Raw genomic sequence first — 21,764 nt, forward strand, 5'->3', positions numbered from 1 at the left:
TAAAAAGTTAACATTTTATTGAGATGGTTTGTTGGTAATAATATGGGTGTTGACTAGATTGACTTGAAAATTAAAACCTGTTAAAAAAAATATATATATTCAAAACACACAAGACAATATTTCAGCAAACCTAAGACTTTTTAAAGCCCCACAGACATGAGGTACAAATATAGACCTTTTAGATACACGTGTGTGTGCCTTTTGAAAAGGTACCGCCCCAGTGACAGCACCCGTACCTTTATTTCTGAGACTGTAGGCTAATTGCTGTAATTGTCAGCTTAAGTACCTTGATTTATAGGCACCATGACAGAGCAAGTCCCAAGATTAGATACAAATTCAGCCACATTAGAGGTTCAGAAGATTAAGTCCACTTACATAAGTCCTTCAACTTTACCTGCTGAGCTAATCAGAATATTTATCACACAAGATACGTTATGCAGAAGTGTCTCAACCTTGTGACATCACAATGGAAATAAATCCACATGTCCAAACACACTGATACCAGCATTTTTATTGTTTTTCCTAATCAATAATAGTCAAAATGGACAGGTATAGTCCTGTGTATCAGATCACAAGAATCTGCCATAAAATAAGACAGGAGAGGAAAAAAAAGATCATTAGCTACAAATTTGGCATGGCGACAAAAGGGGGGCAAAAAAGAAAACATTATTTTACATGCAAAAAAAGAAGAATAATGATGGGAAAAGAATCTGATGTAGTGTTTATAACCGTATGTAAACAAAATAAATACTTTCTGGAATATACAGCAAGAAGGCAAAAGAAAAAAAAAAAAACAGGACCTTAAGGTGGCAACCACTGACAGATTGATGGCTGGCATTATTCAAGCCAAATAGGATATCATTCGAGGTTTAACAGGGTTTTAAAAGGGCTTTACACATTAAACTGGAAACCATATTTTAGAAGTGGTCTGCATTCAAACACAAAACAAATTATAAAACATTATTGCAGGGAGCGCAATCAATTCTTAACAAAACGTGAGCATTCGCACTGCCTGTGTTGAATAAATTTGATGTCGTTTCAGAGCTTCTTTGGATCTCCCGTCCTTACAGTTACCAAAACATTAAAAAGTGGCCAACTTTAAGAAGCTTTTGTATTCAGAAACTCTCTCTGTGCGCAGTCCAGACATCAATGTTCAGAGAAGTCTCTCAGAAGAGCGATTTAAAAGCAAACTGCGTAATAAAAAAGGGCAAGTTTAATGGCGAGGGAATATTTTGAGGCGCTTCTCAACAGTAGCCACATCAGTCATGCTACATAGTCACTTTTTGATATCCCTGCTTCTGTCATCGGTGATATGAGGTATAAAAACATCATCAGCTGTGGTGCTTACATCGTAGCCATCACCTTCCTCATTATTTTGATTATTATTACTAGCATTATTGTGAACAAAGTACCCCAACCTTTAGAAATGAGTCCTAGTGGTTGGTCTGTGCTCCCTAGAAGATGTCTGACAAACAATCTTGCATGTGGTTCTGTCCTTTCGGGGATTGGTAGAAGAAATAAACATGAAAGAAAAAAACATCATTGGATGACAGTAATTCAACAACAGTGTAACAGCAGCCAATGGTGATTATGGAAGACAGTTATTGATCGTTCAAATAAAAACATTATTTTTTTTTTACAATAACACTTGTACAGTACAAAATAAAACAGAAAAATGTAGTTCAAGGTAATACTTTGCCCTGCATGCACGCTGCAATAGGTTGGCTGAATTCCTTTTGGGCTGTAAGTCAGTCAATTTAGGACCAAAACTATATAAATTACTAAGAGTGGGACTTTTTACAAGTCACCTCTGGCAAAAACATGGTACAGCAGGGGCCGTTTTAACACACAGCACATTTCCCCAACCCAAAACATTTGAAAAAAAAAATAAACAAAGAAGACAAAATCCCCTTATAACTAACCTATGTCCATGAGACCTGGGAATGAAATATAAAATAAGACACCCTACACTCCCACCCCAAGTAAAGCCCACCCTAAATTCCAGCAAACACTTCCCAATGAAACTAAAGTTTTCCATTAGAAAGACCATTTATCCCTGGTCATTTCAACATAATCTATACACTTACTAAAATGACTCCCGCCTGTTTGTCCACTGCCCCCTTTTTAAAAACGGCATGTCAGTTACACAGTTCACATTCTGTGTGATGATCTGTGTGGGTGATTTTATTCACCATGTAAAATGAACCAGATCATAAAAGTGCTAGATGGGATTCTTTCTGACTCTGAAGGTAAAGGAGGAGTGGACTGAGGGAGAGAGGGATGAGCAAGCCAGACAGGCGCAGAAGAATCCCGTGATCTGACCTGTGCCAAGAGGCACTCACACGCTCGCATGCAGCGCCCTCTAGTGTACAGCCCTTGGCGTTGCAATCCAAGGTAAGAAAAGAAAAAAAGAAAGGAGGACAGGGTGAGAAGGGGTTATGCGTTGTCAGACACAGGCCTCCCTTCACAGACTCAATCCCTCCTTATCCCCATCCAAGTCACTTGCCAGTCTCAAGAAAGAGTAAATGTTAATTTACATACAGATATTCTTATAAATATATATATTTATATATTTATATATATGGCCCTTACTGAAAGAGAATGTGAGCATTTCACATTGACATAAAAGTACCATAATCTCTATACAGCTAAGTGGAAAGTGGTGTCAGTGTAATTTAGCAGGCAGCGCTTTTGTCTTCTACTTGTCGTGCTCATTCAGAAGAATTTAAAAAATGCATCTCCTGATAAAGCTCTTTGTATTTGCCAAACGTCTGCCTCTTCAATTAATGCTTTCTTACAGTTTTGCCATCCACACATTTTCCTGAGTAACACTTGAATCATTGTAACAGACAATTTCATTTCTGGGTGACTCCCTGCCATTGCCACGTACAGTTAATTTTACACGCTTCTAAAGTCAATTGCTAAAACGTGGGAGCAAACAACTTTTCTTGCTTGTTTTCCCTCAACTATTAATTAACAGAGCAGAACTAAAAGTCTACTGACATTAAAAAACTGGTATGTTTCCTTTTTTTCTAAAGGAACTTGAAACAAAAAAAAAGAAAAAAATAATAATGGAAAATGCATCGCAGGCCAACGGAGGGCAAAATTTCATATGAACAATGGCAGAGAGAAAAAAAAAACATTACAATTTCATTAAAGTAGGAGAACTAAATAACAATAATAATAACAATATCATTAATAATAATAATAATATTAATAACAATAATAATAACAACAACAACATTAACAACAACAACAACACAAAAAGACAGCATGACAAAATAAAAATAGGGAACCTCCATCTGAGCATCTAGGCACAGGAGCCCATTCACCTGTAGCTTTGGCTTGTTGGGGTTTTGGAGCCACTACTGACTGGGTCGCTGGCATCAGCCAAGAGACTGCTATACCCTGAGAATTCGGAGACTGTAAGCCCTGCTGTTTGTAAGCGGTGATTTACCTCTCCCCCCGAGTCACTGCTGAAGGCCAGGGACACTCTGCCCCCTTTAAACTGTGCCCCAAAAGCCTGGGCAAAGTTTTCAATCTGATATGGAGCCTTGACTGAATCCAGGGTAGCCAAGTCCTGGGAAGCAGCCAGAGAGAATCCACCGGTGGTGGCTGTAGCGCCATTTTTGGGACCTTGCGGTTCCTTTGGACCGCCCAGGTCGGGAGGCTGAGGTGCGATTTGGTAGGCATTGGTGTTGGGGGTATGTGGAGGGGGCGGAGGGGAGGTGTGCTGCTTGTCCAGCTGTTCAGTGAGCTCCTGGGAAGGTGTGAGTTGCTGTGTGTGCGCTGACTGCTCCAGGCTGCTCAAGTGGAAGCCCGGGGGAGGTGACGAGCCCTCAAGAAGACCAAAGTGGGACTTTGGCACAGACGAAAGTGAGGGTGAAGACGAGACCGGATGTGAGAATGAGTACTCAAGAGGTGAGGAAGTATACACATGCTTGTCTGACAAAAGTGGGCTAGTCCCAGGAAAAGGTCCCGTGGTGGTCACGCCAGAACCAGGACCCAGTACAAAGCTTGCACTGTGACTGGTCCGCTCTAGTGCTTGTAGGAGAAACCGTGAGTACTCGTGCATGATCACTGCTTTGTCGCCACTGTTGGGACTTGATGGGTTGTCCTCGGGTCCCAATGGGTCTGTGGCATCTGGGGCAGCCGGCTGAAGCTCAACATGATGGTGATCAGGGATGTCAAAGCTAACATCGGGCTTGTGAGCATAGTGGTCTAACAAGCTCTGTAGAACCTCATCCGGGATTCCAGACTTGTCTGGTTTTATATCTACCAGAGAGGAAGCGTCCAGTAGGCTAAGTGTGCCGTCACTGTCTAGAACCCCAGAAACGACACCCTGATTGACGGTCGGCTGTGACTGCAGATGACTGACATCGTAGTCTGAAGCTCCAGAACCAGCACTGCCACTGTTTGTCACATTGAGGTATCGCCTCTTCTTCAGGAACTGCATTGCATCATCGTAGTTACTGCCGCTGCTGCTGGGACCAACTTTGGCCCCTGGACCTGGAAGAAGCCCGAGACTATCCAAGCCTCCTCCAGAAGGCAACTCCATGTCCTCTGGCTTAGAATGAACCATGGGGTGAGTGGTCTTCTCCAGGGACTTTCTGTTTCCTTTTTTGAGGGCCATCTTGGGTGACTGGCCATGTTCGGTATGAATGTTGGGGTCTGGCTGGGCTGAAGCTGAAGTTGTTGATGCCCCGTGGTTCACAGCTGAACCAAAGTCATGAACCCCATAACCATCCACCCCTTGACTATGTTGCATCCCCATAGGCCCTGATGCCTTTTTACGCTTGCGTTCCCCCCCCTCACCAGGGGTTTTTGACTTGCCCCGTTTGCGTGCAGGGGTAGGCGTATTTCCCTGAGAGATACCGTAGCTGCCGTGTTCTGTGTCACCTGCTGAGCCCAACTCATGATCTGCTCCATCCAGACCCTTTTTGATGGCATCCCCACATGTCCGCTTGTGCTTCAGCAATCGGTCTGTTCTGGAAAAATACTAAAAGAACCACACGTGTGTGAAAACACGCTACAGCCAAACTGCAAACTGAACTTGTTTAAAACTCACACAACAAACACACCTGTTGGCAGGTGTCACACTTGTATGGCTTTTCTCCACTATGTGTTCTCTTGTGTCTTTCCATGTGATACTTCTGAATAAAACGCATGTTGCACTGGTCACAGCTGAATGGCTTCTCTCCTGGAAACCGAACAAGAAAGGAAAGAAAAACAAGTTGGCAAAACTTACAACGAAAACAGAAGCATTTGAAGCATGATTGACATGTTGCAAACAAATAAGCTAGAAATGAGGATATGAAAGTTGAAGTTGATGCGAACTTGAGGAACTTACCACTGTGGATCTTCTCGTGTCTCTGTAAGAGGTATTTTTGAATGAAACTCATGTTACACTGCGTACAGCGGAAAGGCCTCTCACCTGTAAAGGACATGGAGTGGCAAGCATAGATTGTGTTTTAGTAGCTACAGAGGCAGCAATACTACATGATGCTTTATCGGAGCTAGCAGAACTTCAAAGTATCTGCATGGCATCAGATGTTAAAATGATTACCTCAAATACAACCAAACTGACCTTCTCAGAAAACCAATAAATGGGCAGAACTAAACTATAAATCAACAAACCAAAAATCTTGCTGAAAACCAAAAAGCTAGTTATTAGGGCTGCATGAATAATCGAAAAAAGATCACAATCTCAATTCCGCCCATGCTATCTTAATCTAAGTCTTTACTGTTTTATACGTTGCTCAGCAACATGGATAACTCCAAATGGTGTTGAAAGTGTCACATATTGTATTTATAATGTGTAATTCACCAAAAAATGTCATTTCTGTCTTTATGAATTAATGTACTTGCAGCCGTGAAATAACACGAGCTGTGCGCTTACCAGAGAGGATACGTGCGCACGTCTACTTTAGTTAACAGAACCTTAACAGAACCAATAACAGGTACTAAAGTGCTAAAATAAAATTGAGTTCGTTACAACTCAACTAGCGATCTTTTGGGAATCATGTGGGGAAGTATTATCTGCATATATGTTTTTTTTTTTTTCTTAAAGTGACGGCAGCCATGACATGAACCGCTCTCACCATCAAAAGTGAAACTGAAAGCGTGCACATAATTTAAATGATAACTTTACATTTTAGAGTTATGATTAGGCATGGGCCAGTATTAGATTCTGATGGTATAATTACCTTGGATAAAAATATCCCAGTTTCACGGTATTGTGATAACTGTTCTAAAATATATTCTGTTTAAAGGTCTGGTTTAAAAATAAAACCTTTTTCTCTTTTTGAACAAATATTTTAATTTGAGAAACATTTAAAATATTTTGGAAGAGCAAACATGTCAGGCTAAATTAATTATTGACTTGTACGGTCTTCATTTGTTTCAAAAACAGATTTTTTTGTAATTTAAAACGGCATCTTTAAAAATCTTTTCTACTGGAGATACTGTTGTCCTAAAAAACAAAACAAAAAAACTAAATAAAAAAAATCTTAGACATACCTTAGGAACAGTATTGCAGAAAATTGTGAAAGTTTTTTTTTCTTTTAAGCCTTGACCTTTTCAAACAGAGGTATACCTTGAAAACGGTTATCGTCCCATGCCTAGTTATGATTACGATATGTTTTTTCTTTCATAGCGAACCAAGAATGTTGTGAATGAGAATAATCATGTAACAGTGTCAGTATAACTACTCTAGCCTATATAATGGTAATTATAATGGCCTAATATTGACAAATCTCATTTTACCAGTAAAAATAGGTTAACAACATTGTCAATGACAGATTGCAAGCATATCTCAAACATAATAATTCAGAATTATGAATAATTGTATTCTGATAATCACTTTACTGTGAATTAATGACCAAGACATATTTAAAGTCTGTTCAAGCCCACAATTTAAAAGTCTATGCAAAATTTTGACCTACACATAGGCCTGATATTATTATTGCTTATCTCACCAAATGTTTGAGAAATAACAATAAAAATGGCCTACTCATATTAACCTTTATTTCACATCTAAAGAATCGTGAGAAAAACGTGATCTTTATTTTATTAATTAATTAAAAAAATTAAGATTTTAATTTTATCAAAAATCCTGCAGCCCTACTTACTAGCTATTCTATTTTAAATTATATTATTATCATGAAAGGTCATTTGTGCTTGGTTGAATTGTCATTTTCATGCTTCACAATTATTGCTTCAATTACACATAAACAAATATTTTTATGCACTATTTTTATGTAGTAATTGAATGGTATTTTCTAATCAAACTATTTTATGACAATTTTTAAAATGATTTTTCAAACCTTTTAATCTTAATTTAAACAATGAATTAATTAATTATGTTTAAAAGATAATCCAGTTATTCATAGCAAGAAATTGTGTAATAAAAAAGAGCTTAACTATTTGGGGAACCTGACAAACCAGCTATTTTAGAACGCAAGCCCCATTAATCACTACTTGATACTAGTTGTTAATCCTTAGAACAAAGTCACTTGTGATGATACCGTGTGCACAGACCAATGTCTTCAGTGTAGTACACATACTATCCCATGCATGAAGTTGTAAGTATAAACACATGCTGACCTGTGTGTATAAGCACATGTCTGCGTAAATGATAGGAGCTCCGGAACGCTGCATTGCAGTGCTCACAGATGTGCGGTTTGGAGTTCGGAGACAAGCTCCCTCCATCTGGATCCAGCATCATTGACTGCAGATGAGACATTGTTCAGCATTAGACAACACTAATATTATCACATGAACAAAAAAACACTTCAATTCAAACAGCAATCACGGCTGAGGAAAAACAAATAAGCTGCATGCAAAATGCTGTGCGCGTTTGCACCTTCGATTCTCCTCGTTTCCTCCGTGTTTTGGCCTCCTGTCCCTCACCGTTTGACCTTCGACCTTTCCTCCCTGAGGATTCCTTTACCAGCCGCCCTGACAGCTGGAAGGATAACAAAGATAGAATGGGATTGGGAGCGGACTAAATAAAAGCCAACAAAATCCCATTCATTCACACAACATTTGTGGAACACAAATCTGTTTTTCATTATGTATGCACAGGCCGTCGCGCTGCGCCTTGGATTTATTTATTTGCTTTGCTTTGTTTTAAACTGAAACAAATGCACACATAAAAATTAGAATAGATTACATTCTAGTTTGAATATTAAAAAGCACTCCCTAATGTCTATGTGGCAGAAGGCAGGGTGGTAAATCTCTTATTTACGAGATTCTACATCTATCCCATGAGAGCGAACGCCACTTTCCTCATTTTGGGGACAACTATGGAAAAAGACTATGTGGATTATTGACCAGCTGCACATCTGAATAATGTCATACACTTGGGTAGCATAAAAACAAAGAGAAAGCTGAAAACAAGCACAAAAAACCATCCCGGATGGAGATTAAAATATGAATTGTCATTCTGACACTCATTGTCCTTCTGAAGGCTTTGGCGTATTTAACAAAAGAACAAACTAAACCGAGGAAAAGACAGAATTTTTAATTGCACTCAGAGCTAGCCAAAACAAATCTTAATCTTTGCTCTAGCTAGACATTTAAAACGACCTCTCCTTCAACAGAAAAAAAAACACACGAGGAAGAGCCACTGGGAATGATTAAAACCAACCAACCAGAAAACAAAAAGACAGAACAAAGACTTCTTGCGTGTTATTTCTCGGCCTTCTGCGAGAAATAATTGTGAATTAGCATGAGTCATCAGTTTATTAATGCAATCACAGCTGCCTCTGGCTAATGCACAAAGACGGAGCCAGATGCAGCATCTCAATGCTTCAGCCTGATGTCCTTTCAGTCGTTGGTGCGGATGAGCTGATCAATAAGCCTTTATAATGATTAAATGCATTCCCTGCCCTTATAACCCTGGAAAGAGCTCAATTATCATGGTATGAGAAGCAAAGGTGCTGTTTTGCATTTCCTCACACACGTCTGTATGATTTGCATTTTAGATTTGATGCATTCAAAGAAATATGATGACATCACTGACAAAAAAAAACAACAACATTTCAATTCTACACTACTAATATGAAATCTTATATTGAGCTCAGCTTGAGATAAAATGCTGACTTTTAGGGAATCCAGTGGCCTATTACATAAAATACTTAGACTAGTCATACAAGTTAGTCAAGTATTTTTTTTCCTTGTAAGACACAAGCAATAACACAAGTTGATTATATAAAAAATTAACTGCCCTAGATTGTGTTGGAAAAATAAGACTGCTTACACATTGCTAGTTGGTCTAATTAGTGCCTTAATCTTAAACATAATCTTAAGGCTTCATGTTATATTTTGCAACAGGCCACCGATCTTAAACATAAATCTGGTTAAACTTGTTTGTCTGGGGATCTCAAGATGTTCAGATTACATTAGAAATTGCAAAATACCAAAGCTAAAACACAAAAATGGCTCGCATGCAACCCTCTAAAATAACCAAATTGGTTAGTTAGACCACTACACACTAAACAAACAAACAAAAACAATACCTTAAAATTAAGTGATATTTTGGTTCCGCTTGGATTTTGCCTACCCAAACTTAAAAGCTTACATAAATCCACATGCAGAGATGTAAACACAAAAGCTTGGTATCATTTTAAAGAAAACTCTTTAAATTTTCATAAAACAGTAATAAAAGTTATTAAAATAATTGTATAATGTTTGTGTTATAATAAACCCCTCCAAGAGCCTTTTTTTTGTAAACTGAAATTGAAAGTGTGGACAAAGTTGCTGTAATTAATTTTAGTGGTTCCTGCACATGTCAGTAATCATAGGAAAAAAGAAAAAAAAAAAAATCAATCTATGCAAAAGTTATTCTATTCCAAGTGATGGAAGAATTAAAGCACTTATGGGGCATTGAGCCAGTATGGACCTTTAAAACTTAAAGAATGTGAAAGTAAATGTCATCAGGACCCTGTTACCAGGTCTGAGAGTTTAGGAGGTTAAAATGATTAAGGAAAAAAATAATAATAATACAGTACACACACTCAAGGTTGAGGCTAAAGGACAGGCATTTAATCTCTTTAAATTTATACCTAATGCTATTATTAATTCAAGAATCATTTTGAAAACTTTGCCTTTGAATGTTTTCTCTCTATCTTTCTTTCCTTCATTACAAGGCATTGTAAAATGGAAATAAAAGAATAATTAAAAATACAATGACGACAAAAAAATAAAGGCCAAATTTAAAACGAGCATTAGCACCAATGGCATTTGCAACACACAAAAAAACAATAAACAGCACATTTTTTTGAAAAATTTTGATACTGCTCTAGTTTGCGTTTTAAAAAAGGTAAACACATGAGAACAATATTTTGGATTATTTTCACGTAAAACCCATTTGACCACTTATTAATGTTAACAAATGTAGATATGTGATAAGGGCTGGGTATCGGCTTAAAAATATTCACTACGTTGGAAATCACAAAAAGTATTCAGTACGATGGGTATCATTTAAAAATATTTAATATGATAAGTATCACTAAATTTTTCAATATGAGGGATATCACTTAAAAATATTCAATAAGATGAGTATCATTCAAAAATATTCTTTACGATGAGTATCACTCAAATATATTCTATATGATAAGTATCACTCAAAAATATTCTATACGATGAGCATCACTCAAAAATATTCTATACGATGGGTATCACTCAAATATATTCTATATGATAAGTATCACTCAAAAATATTCTATACGATGAGTATCACTCAAAAATATTCTAAATGATGAGTATCACTCAAAAATATTCTAAACGATGAGCATCACTCAAAAATATTCTAAACGATGAGTATCACTCAAAAATATTCTATACGATGAGCATCACTCAAAAATATTCTAAACGATGAGTATCACTCAAAAATATTCTAAACGATGAGTATCACTCAAAAATATTCTATACGATGAGTATCACTCAAAAATATTCTATACGATGAGTATCACTCAAAAATATTCTAAACGATGAGTATCACTCAAAAATATTCTATACGATGAGTATCACTCAAAAATATTCTAAACGATGAGCATCACTCAAAAATATTCTATACAATGAGTATCACTCAAAAATATTCTATACGATGAGCATCACTCAAAAATATTCTATACGATGAGCATCACTCAAAAATATTCTATACGATGAGTATCACTCAAAAATATTCTATACGATGAGCATCACTCAAAAATATTCTATACAATGAGCATCACTCAAAAATATTCTATACGATGAGTATCACTCAAAAATATTCTATACGATGAGCATCACTCAAAAATATTCTATACGATGAGCATCATTCAAAAATATTCTATACGATGAGCTTCACTCAAAAATATTCTATACGATGAGTATCACTCAAAAATATTCTAAACGATGGGTATCACTCAAAAATATTCTATACGATGGGTATCACTCAAAAATATTCTATACGATGGGTATCACTCAAAAATATTCTATACGATGAGTATCACTCAAAAATATTCTATACGATGAGTATCACTCAAAAATATTCTATACGATGAGTATCACTCAAAAATATTCTATATGATAAGTATCACTCAAAAATATTCTATACGATGAGCATCACTCAAAAATATTCTATACGATGAGCATCACTCAAAAATATTCTATACGATGAGCATCACTCAAAAATATTCTATACGATGAGTATCACTCAAAAATATTTTAAACGATGAGCATCACTCAAAAATATTCTAAACGATGGGTATCACTCAAAAATATTCTATACGATGAGTATCACTCAAAAATATTCTATACGATGAGTATCAATCCAAAGTATTCTAAACGATGAGCATCACTCAAAAATATTCTAAACGATGAGCATCACTCAAAAATATTCTAAACAATGAGCATCACTCAAAAATATTCTATACAATGAGTATCACTCAAAAATATTCTATACGATGAGTATCACTCAAAATATTCTATACGATGAGCATCACTCAAAAATATTCTATACGATGAGCATCACTCAAAAATATTCTAAACGATGAGTATCACTCAAAAATATTCTATACGATGAGTATCACTCAAAAATATTCTATACAATGAGTATCACTCAAAAATATTCTATACGATGGGTATCACTCAAAAATATTCTAAACGATGAGCAACACTCAAAAATATTCTATACGATGAGTATCACTCAAAAAATATTCTAAACGATGGGTATCACTCAAAAATATTCTATACGATGAGCATCACTCAAAAATATTCTAAACAATGAGCATCACTCAAAAATATTCTATACAATGAGTATCACTCAAAAATATTCTATACGATGAGTATCACTCAAAATATTCTATACGATGAGCATCACTCAAAAATATTCTATACGATGAGCATCACTCAAAAATATTCTAAACCATGAGTATCACTCAAAAATATTCTAAACGATGAGTATCACTCAAAAATATTCTATACGATGAGTATCACTCAAAAATATTCTATACAATGAGTATCACTCAAAAATATTCTATACGATGGGTATCACTCAAAAATATTCTAAACGATGAGCAACACTCAAAAATATTCTATACGATGAGTATCACTCAAAAATATTCTAAACGATGGGTATCACTCAAAAATATTCTAAACGATGGGTATCACTCAAAAATATTCTAAACGATGGGTATCACTTAAAATTTTTCAATACAATGGATATCACTTAAAAATATTCAACACAATAGCTATTACTAAAAATTTTAAATATGATGAGTGTCCCTCAAAAATGTTCAATACAATAGGTATCCCTCAAACATAAAAAAACGATACCTATACTTTGAATTCGATACCACATCTTCACATTTATGATTTCAACATGTGATTGCCTACGAAAAATATGTGTGGTTTTCCTGTTGTAGTTTTAAAAATGTAAACATCACATACAGAACTCATTAATAAACCCTCTACATAGTGATAGAACAAGCATGAAGTCAAGAAAAGAAAATAACTACCATCTTGTCCAAATGCAACTTTAAAAGCATTTCCACAAACACACTTACGTTTCCCAAACTGAGGTCGTGCACCACAAGGTTCTGATGGTTCCCCAGAGAGACCTCCAGCAACTCTCCTCCACTTCGTACTCCAGCTCCAGTTCCAGTCCCCGGATAGAGAGGCAGTCTGTAATCGTGTTCAGAAACCTTCTCCTGTTTAATACCCATGGCATGAACATAATCGCCCACATTTCCCATCATTCCTCCAATGCCGCCTCCAGCAACCATGCCCCCAGTATTGAGTCCTCCTCCAGCTCCACAGTCTGGCGAGTCCCGCTCCTTCTTCAAGATCATCTCATGGGGCTGCAGTTCAGCCATAACTGTTTGACTGGCCAGCCGGGTGAAGCTAGTAACTGGGGGCAAGTGGCTGAACATGAGCATGCTCGCACCGAAGCCTGGCTCCATGCCACCATTGGAGCGGAGGAACTCATTGCCAAGTTTGTCCTGGATCAGGCTCATGTTGAAGGGGCAAGGCTCAGAGTGTTATCACACCGACACTGATGCTGGAACAGGGGGAGATGGGGTCTGCTTTAATGCAAGGCCACCTCGCTCATCCTAAAGACAGAAAGATCAAAAAATTAGTAATGATTTAACATTAACTGTTTTAATAAGCATAACTCACCACAAAATAATACTTTTTAAAAAAAATAGTTGAAAATAAAAAACTTTTTTTTATGTATTTCTTTTTTTTTTTTTACTAAATATGGAATTAAACACTACTGTTCCTAAAGGCTGATTTATACTTGTGTGTCAAGCGCACATGTATGGTCCAGCGTAACCTTCGCGTGGACACATAGCCCTTCTCAAAAAAAAAAAAAAAAAACGTAACTACACATTGCAACAATGCATAGCGCAAGCTTTGTGATTGGTTGGCTTGGTAGCTGTGCTTAGTGTGGGGGGCGCTGAGAGTCGCAAGCCCAATGGAGTGAGTTTTTACAAGTGTTGAGTTCCGTAGAGCAGTGTTTCTCAACCACGTTCCTGGAGGACCACCAGCTCTGCTCATTTACCACGTCTTCTTAACCAAACACACCTGATTGAGATCATCAGCTCATTAGCAGAGGCTGAAAGACCTGTAATGGATGTGACAGACAAAGGAGACATTTAAAAAAAGTAGTGTTGGTGGGCCTCAAGGAACGTGGTTGAGAAACACTTCCGAAAGGATCTCCAGATGTTTTGTGTTTACCTTATGATTAAAGTTGTTGCACGTCCTCCAGTTCCCACCTCAGAATGAGAAAGTGTTATCTACTTGAACATTACGGTTGAGTTCAGAAAAAACAAAACACCCACGAAAAAACTTGATACAGAGAAACAGAACATAACTTACTGCCAGCTAGTGTTTTGGAAGTGTTATTGCAGAGTAACACGTACAGCATGCAGAAGTATAAATGCAACTCGCAAGGCATGTGTCGGTCACAGCGATCGTTCGACGCAGAAGTATAAACAAGCCTTAATATCAATTTTGGAATAATATGTTTGAATTACTTTTGTCAAAACATAACTGTGCATGGGTCAAAAATACAATAAAAACATTCATTTTTTTAAATATTATTTTAATATGTCATAGCTGTTTTGTATTTGAATGCATCTCAACCCTAAGTGATGCAAAATTCAACTTTTAGCATCATTACTCCAGTATTCAGTGTTACACGAATACATTTTAATATACTGACTTGGTGCTCAAAAAAATTTGTTAAACGTTTCAAGTTAAAACTGCGTATTTTTATGTAAAACTGAAAGAAAAGAGTAAAGTTCAAAAGCAAATTTATTTGAAATACAATTATTAATAACAATGTAGAAAATTTGATGCAATGAAATGAAAATGAACTACAAAAAATACATTCAAGTTTTAAAGTATTTAAAAAACAACATTATTTGAACTGCAGATATCAGTACCAACTTTCACAAACAAACCCAAAAATGTCAGCACACCTGCAACTGTGTTGTTGTTGTTTTGAATTTTACTTCCCTAATACTTAAAAGCTACATTGTAAAGAGGAAATAAAATCTTTCGAAAAAACAATCCGTGTTTCAAAAATCTCACAGAACCAAATTAGTTATGAGTGCTGAGTCTAGACAAATCGGACTATCTATTCCTAATGCTATGACTACCATTCTGAACATTTTCAATGTAAGTCACAGAGATTCTTCAAAAACATAAAACAAAAATAAAAAACAGGTCACTGTGACAAAAGTATATTAAAACAATATACAGTTGAAGTCAGAATTATTAGCCCCCCTTTGATTTTTTTTTCTTTTTTAAATATTTTCCAAATGGCGTTTAACAGAGCAAAGGAATTTTCACAGTCTGATAATATTTTTTTCTTCTGGAGAAAGCCTTAATTGTTGTATTTTGGCTAGAATAAAAACTGTTTTAATTTTTTTAAAAACCATTTTAAGGACAAAATTATTAGCCCCTTCAGGCAATTTTTTTTTCAATAGTCTACAGAACAAACCATCGTTATAAAATAACTTACCTGATTACCATATCCTGCCTAGTTAACCTAATTAACCTAGTTAACCCTTTAAATGACACTTTAAGCTGTATAGAAGTGTCTTAAAAAATATGTAGTCAAATATTATTTACTGTCAACATGGCAAAGATAAAATAAATGAGTTATTAGAAATGAGTTATTAAAACTATTATGTTTAGAAATTAGTTGAAAAAAAATCTGCTCTCGGTTAAACAGAAATTGGGAAAAAAAAATAAAAAGGGGGGGAAATAATTCAGGGAGGCTAATAATTCTGACTTCAACTGTATATAAGAAGAATAATTGTGGCCATTCAAATTCATGCAAACAAAACATGTAATGTAATTAAGTAATGTACAGATATTTCAGGACAAGCTAAGAAACAGTAGCCGTATGCCCTTTTGATCCAACTAGTGCTTAAATGGATTAATGTGTCTGTTTGTGGGTCAGACACAAAAGACATGTCAACTGCTCCACTGCGTATTATGGTAGCCATTTCCTATTTTTACCAGATAAATAACAAACTACAGGAAACAATTCACCAATGACTTTGATAAGCAGAAACTTTACCTACTCATAAAGGTCAGGAGTCATTAACTGTAGCAAACAAAGACCTCACTTTCATTTAATGCTATAAACTGCAGAGATAAAACATTTCTGTCATATTAACATTTTTAATAATCATTCTGTATATTTGTGTAATTACTTGACTAGTTTCATATTAATAGAGTGGGAATAGACTATAAATACAGATACAAAGCACACACATGGACAAAACATCACTATTTTTCATTTTGCTTAGCCCAGAGAGGATTAAGAAGACTGACCACAGATTACATTTGAAGATCATTTAATGATGCAAATCGTATGGCAATTTTGAGAGATGTTCTTTTTTGTAAATAGAAATGTTTGCTTGTAATAGCTAAAATACAGCTTTTCAGACAGTAGAAACCAGTATTTACACAGACATCCATTTTAAGACATCATATACGCAAAACAAACTGGCTGGTGTTTGCTCACACGCTCTATTTTGGACGTTAAGGATTAAGAGCGTTATAAATATAAACACAGATGTTGTGCCCTGTGAACCTGTCCAGCAATTGGGAATGTTAGTAGATGGTGGCCTGTGGGACATTCCTCCTAAACATTTAAGTATTTTGCAATGATTTAGATTAAACTTGTATGTGAGAGAGACCTCAGTTTGTTGTGGTGGTTATTTCTATGCATTCTCGTTTAAAGTAGGGATGTTCTACTCTGACTTGGGGCATGTTTACATGATGATGCACAGAAAATGGATCGTTTTACATTTTATTTTTTAAATGTTTCGCGTGAACAACTACAAAATCTGTTCATACATATGTGTGGAAAACAAGTCATTCATTTTCTTTTCAGCTTAGTCCCTTGATCAATCTGGAAAGTGCTATCAATGAACAGCCAACTTATCCAGCATATGTTTTACGCAGCGGATGTCCTTCCAGCTGCAACCCATTTCTGGGAAACTCCTACACACACTCATACATTACGGCCAATTTTACCATACCCAATTCACCTGTACCACATGTCTTTAAACTTGTGATGAAAACCAGAGCACTCAGACAAACACAGGGAGAACATGCAAACTCCACACAGAAACGCTATCTGACCCAGCCGAGGCTCGAACCAGCGACCTTCTTGCTGTGAGGTGAATGTGCTACCCACTGCACCACCTGGAAAAATGGTGTAGTCCACCATCAAGTAATCACTTATGCCTATAGACTGAACAATGTTTGTGTCACAATACTGTTTTAACAAGATCGCATTTTTGTAGATTTCTAGAAGCATTTTCAAAAAACCAATTTAAATAGCAAATAGAAAGATTTGCTATAGATTTAACAATGTGGCAACAACACGCAACGCAACAAGATTCCAGCGACATGCAATTTGATTGTCTGCATCAAATGTGACGCAACATGACAGAAACATTTAAATACCAGCCACTAGTGCGGCAATATATTGTTTTAGCATCGATATCGCAACGTGTGCACCCACAATAGTCACATCACAGGATATGCAATATTAAGTCCGAAGTATAGTTGAACAGGAGCCACAGAATTGTATCTACTGCATTTATACAGAAAATATGCAATTTATGCAACAAATAAATTCCTAATTATAATTGTTGCGTCTCCAGTCCAAATATTTACATTTCAAAGCAAAAAAGACTGTTTTATAAACTCCATTGACAGATCGTTTCACTTGTTTTAAGGTAAAACTCTTAATTTTGACGTATTTCTTCTCAAGTTGAAAACAAAACAATATTTGTACTTGATCTGAGAATTTTTTGGATATTTGGACTAAAAACGAGACAAAAGAAAGTAAGAAAAACATGCTTTGCATTGGGATTGTTTAATTTCTGTAACTGAAATACTGTTAGACTCCATAGAAAACCATCACCTATCATGACTTTCATTTTCAAACAGTCTGCTAGTTCTTTTATTTTCAACATTTGAGGTAAACTATCAGCTGCTGCTTTCAATAGTATGGTATTCAATGTCACATACAATAATATTTAAACTTACATTGGTAAAATTAAATAGTGAATAAAGCACATTATCTGAACCTGAGGTGAGGTGATCGCTGTCTTAATAGTATGCTGTTTTGTTTTATGACACCATATTTATGTCGACACAGTGACTTGAACAACAGAACAGAAAAAAAAACTTTTGAAAATCTTAAGCAAAAATAAATGCATGTATTCTTTAGGCCGACAATTCTGACTATAATGGACGCGAGTCAGTTGATGATTCACTAAGCGCTCAAGCAGATCTGAGTTTACTCACTTGGGTAGTCATCACATAAAGAAATCAAAACCATATACAACTCAAGTACCCTCACTAAACTGAATGACATTAGATTAGACCGTGTTCATTTTCTTAAATATTCACTATTCTAAAATAGGCATGGGACGATAACCATTTTCAAGGTATACCGCGGTGTGGAAAAGTCAAGGTTTTAAAACTGACACATTTCTTTGCTATACCGTTCGTAAGGTATATGTGCGATTATTTATTTACGTTTTACATTATGTTTTCTATTAGTTTTTTTAGGACAACAGTATCTCCAGCAGAAAAGATCTCCAAAGATGCTGTTTTAAATTGTAATCCATGTTATTGAAACCAATGAAGACAGGTGAAGTCAATGAATCATTTAAATGATTGAGCCTGATATGTTTACTGCTCCAAAATATTATTAATGTTGCTCAAAATAAAATATATTGAGTTTAAAAGAGAACTTTTTTAGATTTTTACAGACATTTAAAATGAAAAAAATTTAGAGAAATCTTATCATGATTCATTCTGATTGCAGATTATTCTCCATGCCTCGGTTTATTTGTGTGCACATTTTCTTGGGGTACAAGATGTTTCCGGGAAGTCAATGGCAAATTACTTTTTGGATTCCTGCACCATCCGATGATTCATACTACTCATTTCCCTCTAAAAGACTGTTGGATTGGATCTGAACCAGATGCCCTGAGTTAGTCATAACCGCTCCATCCGTGTCACATCACCACATTCAAGGCAAAGAAGAACTACAAGGACCAACAGGGGAGCATTCAGGATGGGGACAGTTCACGGTCATCAACTAAATATTAGAGGTTTACACATACCTCCAGCTTTTTGATAAAAAGGATCCCACTTTACATAAGAAGTCAACAAAATACTTAGATTAAATCAATTAACTGTTTGGTACAATATTATAATGATTAAGCTGTATTGGAAAACATTTAGCCATTTAAGTTGGATATGGGTAAAGTTATGTTTTGATTTCACTATATGATCAACTAGAAATGCAATTATTTGTAAATATAATATAAAAACACACAATAAGTGCGTTCTGTGAGACGCCCATATAAAACGTTAGCTCACAGTACTTCAAAACACTTTATAAAAAGAGGGTCCAAACATGTCGTGGACCACAGAAAGGCGAAATAAAGAGCACTTTGTCCCAGCAGAGGAGTCTTTTATCTCTACAGCAGCACGCACCTCGCGTCTCTTTGTGTTGTGAGTGCGCGCAGACGGCACGCGACGCAGATGGTATGTAAATAGCCCGTGCATACGTTAGCCAACCGAGCTAGCTCATCAATCAGACAAATAAATCATTTAACACTCTCAAATCAAAACAAACTCAACTCGGGACGCTCCGTCCAAACTGGCGACAAAAATCAACACGACTCCGTGGCACACGACCGAGCAGTCGGTGGCGTGAACGTGGGGATTTAAGTTTTTGTTAGTAAGTCAGGACCGTTATGGTGGGATCCATATTAATAACTTCATAGCGACTCACAAAGGCCCTCGCTGCTAACGCGCTAGCAATCTGGCTAAGCGACGGGTAATAAATAAATAACAGCGATGAAGTGTGGAACACGCAATGTGCGGTCACGTAACTGATAACGTTAGATATAAGTGAAATAATTATACACAAAGCGCTTCGCAAAGTATGAAATATGATTCAGACTTACATCCCAAGCTCAAAAACAGACAAATATTATACATGTAGAGTAAACACAATGGTATGGCTGTTCAGGCGACAGCGCTTACCCATAATAAACAGCCCCATGCAACTCCAACGAACAATTGATGCTCCGCGTCAAGCTACGCGGCTACATGCTACACTACTGCGCTCCGCTGCGCTTTGTTGTCTGCCCCGCTTTCGAGCGCCTCTCCGCCGCTTCAAACTTCAAGCAAAGCGCATCTGAGGATTTCGCTTACCAGTGCATGTCCACCGTTGTGTCGCTCTCTGTAAATTTTGCCCCCTCGACCGTTTCTTTTAATGTTCAGAGTCCAAACATTGTTCTCCCGCAGCTGCTGCGTTCCTCCATCTTGTCTGAGCGCGGGGAACTGTGGGTAGAGCGGACGGGTCCTGCGAGGAGACAGACGCTCTCTGATCTGATCCAGGGCATTGGAGCAGCGTCCGATAGTGAACTATCGCGCAGAGGAGCACACTGTACCTAGTGGGTGCTGTTGGGAAGACATTTTATTTTTTTATTAGAGACTACTTTTGTTTTATCAAAGCACTCAGCATCCATTCTTGATATTTCTCAAACATAATATCTAGACTGCTTGTGTGTTCTTGCTAGAAACTTACTAAGGTTAATGAAGTTATGCTGACAGATGAAGACGTCTGGGTGGACGACGTTCATATTTTTATCTTTGAAAATCAAACCAGTTTCTATTCCCCATCCTGTTCTCTTAAACTGTGTTTGTCTCTCAGAAATATGATGATATATCCCTTTGGGTCCCCCAAAACGAGGGCACGACATTGTAGCAATACAGCTCTCAAAAATTAATAGGATGTCTGACACAATTCATTAAAGACCAAAAAAAAAAAAAAAAAAAAGAGATAAACTCAAATAGCCCCTAATTAATTAATCCTGGATATTTCCGTCCCTTTAACAGAACTGAGAGAAGCCAAGAAAAAAAGTCAATGAAATAGGCTATTGAAAAATATAGAAATACATTTGTGCAATAATAGATCCATAGTACCAAAAAGATCACGGCCTATTTTTGTACCATAATTTACATGGCCAACATAATATATCTTTAGAAACTTGGGTGTGATGTTGAACAATAAACTGAAGTGGGATATATGGACTGATTGTGTAGGCAAAAAGCTTCAGGAAAGAATGTACTACTTAAAGAAATGTCTTTTAATTTTGACAACACAGTGTTGACCATGTTTTATAGTGTTTTTATTGAAAGTATTGCAAGGTTTGGTGTAATCTGTTGGTATGGAAATGCTTCTGAGGCCCGGAAGAGGTCATTGGGGAAGGTGGTAACAACACCCAGTAAGTTGTTGGAAATAAAACTAAAGAGCATTAATAGTATATAAAAAAGAGTACTAAATAAGACTATCAAGATTGTCAGTAATGAGAGACATCCTTTATCAAACACCTTTCAATTGTTACTAACGGGTTGTCGATATTGTGTTCCCAGGTGTGTAAGAAAGAGTTTTTAATAAGTTTTTAAATTCCTCCTTCCCCAGTTGATGGCTAGTATAGACTGGATATTTATTTAGAGTATGGGTGCCAAATGTGAAATGTCAGAAGTCTCTGTGAGTGTATGCTGCAAATGTATTTTTCCTGTAGGGACAAATAAAGTTAACTAACTAACTAACTAACTAACTTTAAAAAAGTCAATAAAAACCAAGAAAACAGGAGTTATAAAATAATATGTACACTGTAAAAAATACTTATTGTCTTAATTTTTTAAGCTAA

General features: G+C 36.4%; 1 protein-coding gene and 1 long non-coding RNA gene across 5 annotated transcripts; one reads left to right on the forward strand and one right to left on the reverse strand.

Annotated features, from left to right (window-relative positions):
- Positions 1–485: 485 nt before the first annotated feature.
- znf281a (zinc finger protein 281a) lies at positions 486–20,392 on the reverse strand. 4 transcript variants are annotated; one of them, XM_087244999.1, is made up of 8 exons: positions 20,260–20,392; positions 13,053–13,598; positions 7,865–7,966; positions 7,606–7,729; positions 5,351–5,434; positions 5,082–5,200; positions 3,458–4,999; positions 486–1,495 (listed from the first exon to the last, which is right to left on the reverse strand). In XM_087244999.1, the coding sequence occupies exons 2-8, from the start codon at positions 13,500–13,502 to the stop codon at positions 1,421–1,423; spliced, it is 2,496 nt and encodes an 831-aa protein (XP_087101125.1). In that variant the 5' UTR covers positions 13,503–13,598; positions 20,260–20,392; the 3' UTR covers positions 486–1,420. The 4 variants fall into 4 exon arrangements, with proteins under 4 accessions (XP_087101125.1, XP_087101122.1, XP_087101123.1 ...); XM_087244996.1 differs by having other exon boundaries at positions 3,333–4,999; XM_087244997.1 differs by having other exon boundaries at positions 3,333–4,999; positions 20,089–20,392.
- LOC147845808 (uncharacterized) lies at positions 13,708–20,392 on the forward strand. Its single transcript, XR_015481110.1, has 3 exons — positions 13,708–14,002; positions 14,212–15,260; positions 15,807–20,392. It is a non-coding gene; the product is annotated as an uncharacterized LOC147845808 (long non-coding RNA).
- Positions 20,393–21,764: the final 1,372 nt, after the last annotated feature.

This window comes from Danio rerio, chromosome 3, assembly GCF_052040795.2.
Source record: "Danio rerio strain M-AB ecotype USA chromosome 3, GRCz13ab, whole genome shotgun sequence".
Taxonomy (NCBI): domain Eukaryota; kingdom Metazoa; phylum Chordata; class Actinopteri; order Cypriniformes; family Danionidae; genus Danio; species Danio rerio.

Bases quoted from the DNA above. Each gene is read 5' to 3' on its own strand.
- znf281a (XM_087244996.1), bottom strand. From the start codon at position 13,502: ATGAGCCTGATCCAGGACAAACTTGGCAATGAGTTCCTCCGCTCCAAT. The intron at 7,967-13,052 runs GTAAGTGTGTTT...TTATCCTTCCAG, and splicing joins ACGACCTCAGTTTGGGAAAC to CTGTCAGGGCGGCTGGTAAA. The intron at 5,435-7,605 runs GTCAGCATGTGT...TGTCCTTTACAG, and splicing joins ACATGTGCTTATACACACAG to GTGAGAGGCCTTTCCGCTGT.